This window comes from Lygodium microphyllum, chromosome 30 (assembly GCF_053477565.2).
Source record: "Lygodium microphyllum isolate KBCC chromosome 30, Lygodium_microphyllum_v1.1.10, whole genome shotgun sequence".
NCBI lineage: Eukaryota > Viridiplantae > Streptophyta > Polypodiopsida > Schizaeales > Lygodiaceae > Lygodium > Lygodium microphyllum.
The window spans coordinates 21,304,413-21,312,272 of record NC_141164.1 but is presented as its reverse complement, the minus strand read 5'-3'; the positions used below and the strand labels follow the sequence as shown (position 1 = coordinate 21,312,272).

Here is a 7,860-nt window from a genome sequence, read left to right as displayed (position 1 = left end):
CTCAAGGGTTTTCTTTTTTAGATGGATGGATGGATGTGTGATTAATACAATTACCTCTGCATGTGTGTGTGTGTGTGTGTGTGTGTGTGTGTGTGTGTGTGTGAGAGCTTTTGCCTTTCAAGGGAGTGCTTTTTTTAGATGGATGGATGGATGGATGTGTGATTAATACAATTACCTTTGTGTGTGTGTGTGTGTGTGTGTGTGTGTGTGTGTGTGTGTGTCATGTGTGTAAAGTACACTCTACTGTAAGTGGGTGTAGTGTAAATGCAAGGCACAGCTGACGTGGGAATCCCTCACTGCATGTGTTGCATGTGCCCTGCCAGAGTGCTGTCACTCTTTCAATGTGGGCATGGTTTTAAGTTTAGCTTTGTTTCATCTGAAATACGAAATATGGGCATCTCAAGGGGCTTCAAAACATGAGAGTTCCCCTATATGAGCACAGATATTCTGAATTACAGCCTATAAAACTCAACACAAACCAGAAACGAGATGGGCACTTAATTGAGGGAATCTTTCTATAAAGGACTGCATGCTAGGTACTGCCAGGAAAGCTAGCCTGCACTGAACATAAGTTGTCCGACTTGTCTGACTCCGATACTACATTGAGTTATTGTGGAGCTTAAACAGCTCAGTCCTCCAACCACTGCTTTAGCTGCATAAAATCTGGATTATGCTTCATGTTCTCAAATTTACACGGGATGCAGTAGCATAACGTCTTCCTACAACAAGAGCAACAATGACAACGTACCAAAACTGCAACCAGAGTCTTCAGAGATGGAGAAATGAGAAGCACAACTTGGAGGGACTACATTGTTACAAAATTAAACACATGGTTTGGCAATGAAGACTGTAATGAGGATAGTTTACAACTAGATCTGCTTAACAGATCGCAGAGCCACGGGCTAAAAAGCAAAAGCATCCGTCTTTCCAAGTGCATGCCATTGTAAGGGAAAAACTGGCTGAGCACTTGTGAACCATTTCCCAAATCCTTGACTCAGGGGCAGCCAACAACTCACTGGCTCCTGATCATTTCTTCACTCCTAATCCAAGACATAGTTGATCCATTCAGATCTGCAGCAGGCCTTACTGCAATCCTTATCAAACCAATTATCAAATAATAAAGAACAGCAATATTTCTCAAGGTATCAAGGCAGCAGTCCCGCTCTGCCACTGCACAGACATTTCAACATCCTTGATAATTCACAAACATCATTCAAGGCAAATAACTGTTTCTGGATTATCAGTTCGCCTTCCTGCTAGAGATCTGTATGCTATAAACTGTGCTGGCTGATCAAATGTAGGACAATCTTCCTTAGCAGGTATAAATTCCACATTCCAAGATGCTTCTTTCATGGGTAACAAATCTTGCCCATTTCCAGAGGTTTTGTAACCCTGTACCCAGACATATTTCAAAGAGTCCATTTTTAAAACAGCAGAGGCAATTGCTGCCTCACTATATATACAATCTCGAACCTCCAGCCTTTCCAGATTATGACAACCATCAGCAAAAAGACTGAGTCCCGTATCGGATTCACCTAACAATCCAAATAACGCCCACCTTAGGTTTTTGCCATATTTTCCTATCTCCTCCATACCTTTGTCAGTTAAAAACCCAGACCTTAAATATAAAGCAAGACGGTGTATCTTAGGGCATCGCTGTATCAACGTCCGAACCCCCCGATCAAGTGGATAATCAGTAATCTCATTGTCTTCGTCTAGCAGTGCTAGTCTAAAATCATTGAGCTTGGGGCAGTTCCCTGCAATGGTTTCGAGTGCAGCATTGTTTATGTCTGACACATATGCGGCTATATATTCAAGATTGTGGCAACCTAATGCTACAGAGATCAAGCCCTTTTGAGTAACAACACCTTGCTGCACATCCCGATCACCCCGTTCTACACGTAATCTGCGAAGAAACTTGCAATTACTTGCTATGACTTCAAGGCCCTCGTCACCTATTCCATTGAATACCTGTTATAATCCACAAAAAGGGAATACATTATCAAGATAATCCATCAAAATAGCACTTAAATAAACTTGGGAGTGGACATTTAACTTTATGCATTTCAGAATTATCAATGTTGGTATCATAGCAACATTTCACAGAATACTACCGATGCAGGAAATGTCAGACTAGGGTTAAATATAGATGCCCCAACTAGTTGGAACGAATATTTGTTATTTATTTATTCATAAAACAAGTCAATTTGTAAAAGGCTTTGAATGTCTGATTTTGCAACCAAAAAAAAAATTTTTGAAACATTGACGTGTCACATGCTTGCTGTCACATAAAGCGAATATCTGTGTGTGTGTGTGTGTGTGTGTGTGTGTGTGTGTGTGTGTGTGTGTGTGTGTGTGTGTTGCATCTTTAGACAGGATGGACATGCAAGAGACATGTCTTAAACACGAGGGCAGTAGAGGAGTCCTAGGAAAGAAAGTCAAGGGTTCATTTGTGCCATATCTCGTGTGATCACTAGGCCCTTCGACAGCCTCATCCACAGTCGGATGGTGTCAGCTGCTGGCATAGTAACAAGGCATAGCCTGAACGGCCTTTTGGGATATGGAAGCATCATCCCAGATGGGTCCAAGCTGAGAAACATGTCCCCAATTCAGGGAATGTCCCTGAACCTATCCTGAGAGGGGGCCAACCATCCCTGCCTCCTTCAGACAGGACTCGCTGTTGATGACTGGGATGGGACAGAGGACAACTAAAAACCCCCAAAAGCAAGGAAAGTCATGAATTTGCCCCAGTTTGCATTGCTTTCCTGTTCCACCATGTTTTGTGTCAAAAACATAGCTTGTTTTTACCTATAGCCAACACGTTTCAACCAACCAGCCTTGTTCATGCTGTGTTCAGCCTCCATATAGACACTTCTACTTCCATCCTCTCCCATGTTCCATTTCAGCTCTGTAATCATACAGCATACTTAAAGCTGCTCAGCTTTTAATATACGATCACACACCCCCATCCCCATCCCCAGGTTTTCAGTGTCCCCTCTCCACACAGTTCTTGCCCCCATCCCATGTTTCTATGGCTGCTGGAATGGGATACCAGTCCTTATGATGGGAGATTGACCCGACATAGAGGTGATCCCAAGCTCCAGGTGAGCCTATAATGGCTCTACGGTAGGAGATGAGTTCAAAGTCAATCTCTCTGTGTCTATGCTTTTCTTTTTCTTGTTTCTTTTTTAATGGACTGTCTTTCTCTATGTTATGCTAATATATACGTCTTGTATCATGCCATAAGCAGATTGGATCTCTGTGGGCATTTTAGTGCGCTCTACTTGCTGTCAGAATATTGTGAACATCTATATAAGTGCCTCTTCCAAAATCCCTGCATGCAGGAAGACAGCTGCAATTAATGCAGATATGCACATGCAAAAGCTCAAAGACATGAGCAGTTTGATGTCAATAAAGGTGAAAACCTGCATTTGTGACTTTCTCCCTGATCTGTTATGCATGGATGTAAGCTATGCTGCATGAGTGCATGCAAATCCACAACACACGCATTGGATTTTCAGACCAACTTGTCATACGTCGGAACAGCTTCAGAAAACACCTTTTTACAATTTACAGACTCGCAAATTCAAAGAGAGTTGTCCAGAACAGGACACTACCTCCACAGCTTCAAGGCTTGAGCAGCAGCCAAGAAGCTGGCAGTGACCATTCACACTAAGGCATGCACACTGCAGATCGATCTTCTTCAAGCCTGATGCAATTGGCTGAACAACTGAGTTTATAGCTATATCTCCATCATCTGCACCCATGTAACATAGCCCAACCAGTGATGTTAAGCCTGTTGGTAATATGGCTGGTGCATTTTGATGCAGATCCATATTACAATTCAAACCTACTGAAAACCCTCCCAACTCCTGCAGAGCTGTTGTCCTGCTTAAAAGTTCTGTTAGAGTCTCCAACTCCAATTCATTCAATTTCAAGGAAGTCAAGGATCTGCAGTTTGCAGCTATAGTTAACAAATCATCCATGTCAACTTTCTCTAGGCCTGTCCCACAAAAGTTGAGCACTTCCAAAGACGAATTATGAAGAGCAAGTTCATGTAACCACTTTCCCCCGTTATCCAAAATTAAGCTATCGTCCAGGAAAAGAACCCGCAAATATCTGAAGAACATTAGAAAAAAGTATGTTAACAACTACTATATGATGTATGGACCGTTTTCAAAAGAAGAAACCTTGTTATCTAAGAAGGCAAAGGAGTTAAAATTATTCTGGACCTTTTAAAACTCCATGAGCAAGTGACGTTTCAGTAAATAACTTTTCCTCTCAATAAAACATGTTTTGCCTAACGTCTTTTTTTTTTCCCTAGAGAATGTGTTGTTCCTAGTTTTAGAATTTTTAAAGCTTGTAGGCAACCATACGCTCGGTTGTTATTTCAAAAGTTGATACAAACTGAAATTGTCAATTGGAAGGGATCAGCAACTATAGCATAGCAGCACTTAATAGGGACATAATATTTAAACCGTGATAATCAATCTAACAGCCCATTTTCTGCCTCTTTTATGAGCATTTAATTCCATTTTTTGGTGCACATCAGGCAGTGGCAAACAATCTGAAACTGTACTACTTTTTCATGTAGTTAACTTCTCAGCCTTTGACATCTGACAAATGTAAGGTCACTGCACATAATTAAGATAAGCCACAATTGTTTATCATAACAATTGATGTAACCTATGGAATTGGTAATAACACGTAGGAGCTTGGCCATTGGTACATGGCTTGGCTCTGGCAGATTCCTAGTAGCTGGTTTCAGATACAGAGAGTCAAAGGAAAGGCAGCCACTGCTTATGGGATTGCCACAGGACCCAGGAGGCATGAAGTAGAGCCTTCAAGATGGTCTTCCGTGGTATAGCTGAGACTATATTACCAACTTGGGGGACAGTGGCTTGGGCCATAGACAGAGGTCCAGCCTGTTGATATGAGGATTACCAACAAAAAGCCAGTCTTTTCTTATTTCTGGACAACACTTGGGCATGACTTCTATGGTAGACTTCTCATAGACAAAGCGAATTGATTGCTAGTATCATCCCTTGGTTCATTTGGGGCCAGCAAGATGTCATGCCATTAATCTACAAGACACACCTATAGTAGAGACTATAGGATTTGGACAGATATCATCCATATGATCTGTAGTAGATGGAGGAGATTACAAAAGGAAGGAGGGGTTGGGGAGCGCGGAGGAGAGAGACTTTTCTTCATACCTGAAAGTTTGGAGCATATTCTTCTGTCCAGAGACACATAGGTCGAGCATTATATACCTCCAGATTGGCTTTGAACACAACACTTGTATTGGACCTTTCTCTTGTTATTTCATGATGTATCACTTTGGTCCTCTACAGGACCTAATATTGTATGATTTTTACCTTTGGTTCTTTCAGGCTAAGGTTTTCTTGGAAATGTTTATTTCTAAAGATTATGCACCCCTCCATGTTTACTGTGGCTAATTCATCAGTCCTAAAACAAGCAGCAAGCTATATCGCATACCTTGTCTGCAGTTGAGTAATATAAAAAATATATAAGTGATGTAGGCACTATGAACCTTTGCTTTTAACAGCTTCCTTTTGCAACTTGTCCTGTTTTGATTATCAAGATAAATGTGCATGTGCGCACATGCGAGAGAGAGAGAGAGAGAGAGAGAGAGAGAGAGAGAAAGGGAATTCTTTTCTAGCAAATTAAGAACATGCATGACTTTCAACAATGACCTTTGACCTCAAAAGCTTGGTGACCCACAGTTTACTAGACATCAATTACAAGAAAATAGTGTAGATGTCCTCCTCCATCAAAGCACATGACAGACATGTCAAAGCTCCTAATGTCAACCATCTAACTCGAACTAAGGCTCACTAGCAGGAGATGACAATGCATGATAACCATGACTACTAACAAAAATATCTCAAAATCTAATGATATGTCTACTAAGAAATCAGTTCCAAGAAGACAATGCTTCCAAGTAGTAAGAGCATGAATAAATATTCCCAAATGCATCACAACGAACCACAAAAGCTTTGCACACCTCTAGTAAAACCGACATCGGACCTATAGTGAGCTTTTCTTTCAGCTATTCAAAAGCTTCTTTTTCTACTTCAACCCATCTAAAAGGGACTCCTTTCTTTGTCAAAGCATGCTCAACAAAACGGTGAATGAATCTCCTCTAATAAGAAGAAAGGCCTAAGAAACTACAAACATCATGCATAGTTCTCAAATCTCAACTCCCACCAATTTCTTGTTTTCTCCGCCTTTGTTGAGCCATTAGACATTGTTCTTGCTCAAAGCACACTGTAATTAACGAGCCAACAACCTTTTTGTTCCTACACCAAAAATATTACATTGATTAATGAAGAATGGCTAAATGGGCCTTTTGTTTCAAAGGTTAATAATTTCCTTCCGTTGAGTTGTGCTCACATGATATGGGAGTTTACTTAGAGGAGAACTGAAAGCTACTATTAGCAGACATGTTTTACATTGTCTTCTTCTATGTACATCTCCTGCTTGTGATCCTCAGTCTGAGTCAAACGAGGACTTTGGAAGTTCTATCACTTTGTCTATCATTCATTCTCGTGTGTCAAGACCTGTTCATTATAGGCACATCAGGCAGAGATTAGGGTGCATTTACACCAGTTCAGTCCATGCTGTTCACACTGTTCAGATCCAACTGACTTTGGAGGTGCATTTCCAGCTGTTCCTAGTCCATTTTCAAGCACATTTCACAGCTGCAATGCAGCAGGCAGGATGGCCAGTGTTTAGTGATTATTTTATTCATCATTTGCAGAGCTTCAAGTAAAACAATATTTTTGCCACTTACAGGCAGCAGCCAACCAATTTTTGGGAGTTTGTCAATTTCAGGCAGCATACACCTTTGCTATCCACAGTTCACCAAATTCAGTCACCTCCATTGTGTCTCTCATCAACTGCATCCTTTGTCTTTCTCTGCCACATTCTAGTGCCCTTGACGATGCAGTCGAGCGGCATGCAGGGACAGACTATAGCAGTCTTGTATTCAGCATTCTCATTTTCATCAGTACAGTTTTGTTCCTTCTCTGTCTGTGTTCACTCTTTCCCTCTCTTCCCTTCTCTTTCCAAGTTCGTGATCTACTCTATTGTGCACTCATATGGTATCATCGCCAAAAGAGAGGTACTACAGCTGCTTCAAAGAGGAGACTTCATTGGATTGTGATTGACACTAGTTTGCAGCATCCATAGCCTCGCATGGTCACCCTAATCCCAGGCAACATTGAAATGCAGCTTTCTAGCATTGGTTTCTACTCCTCCAGCCCCAAAGGCCCTTCCACAGCAGGCTGCCCTCTTTTCTCAGTCATTGTAGCAAAGTTCTCAACCTCCCCAGCCCCTAGATGACAAAAGGCAGTTTTCTCTTTTTTGCAGTTTTTGAAGGACATCTATGGCTGATGCATACAATTGGCAAAAGCATGCGGACCATCAATATGATGGAGACCATGAGGACCAAAGAAGTTATGATTGGGATTGTGAAGACCAACATGACTGCCAAGATCAAGATAATTGGCACACAGATAATTGCAATCATGGAGATCGAGCAAATCATCTTTAAGACAACAAAGATAGTGACACTGATCAAGATTCAAATCACGATTGGACTCCTTCCCACCCACTACCCCTTGGAATTTCTACCCTCAATGACACTGAGGGCCCTCATCTTGCTATCACAGCACCCTCTATACAAGTGCCTATTTCACCTTCACTCCTCAAGAAGAAGTTGGATGGCTCCTGCTACACCTTATGGTTGTGCCTATGGTGTGCCTCCTTGATAAGTTTGACTTATAAAATTTTATTGCCATTACAACTTGCTATTCCTTGCCCCATAGCTGATGC

The 7,860-nt window shown here is 41.5% G+C and overlaps 1 protein-coding gene across 1 annotated transcript in view; it reads right to left on the bottom strand.

Moving 5' to 3' along the window:
• Positions 1 to 785: 785 nt before the first annotated feature.
• The window catches only part of LOC148009615 (coronatine-insensitive protein homolog 1a-like), a 31,971-nt gene continuing 24,896 nt past the window's right edge, over positions 786 to 7,860 (bottom strand). The window contains exons 2-3 of the mRNA XM_087673494.1: positions 3,618 to 4,119; positions 786 to 1,971 (exon numbers count right to left, since the gene is read on the bottom strand). Coding sequence (XP_087529620.1) covers positions 1,210 to 1,971; positions 3,618 to 4,119 — 1,264 coding nt within the window. The 3' untranslated portion in view covers positions 786 to 1,209. The remainder of the gene's footprint in view (positions 1,972 to 3,617; positions 4,120 to 7,860) is intronic.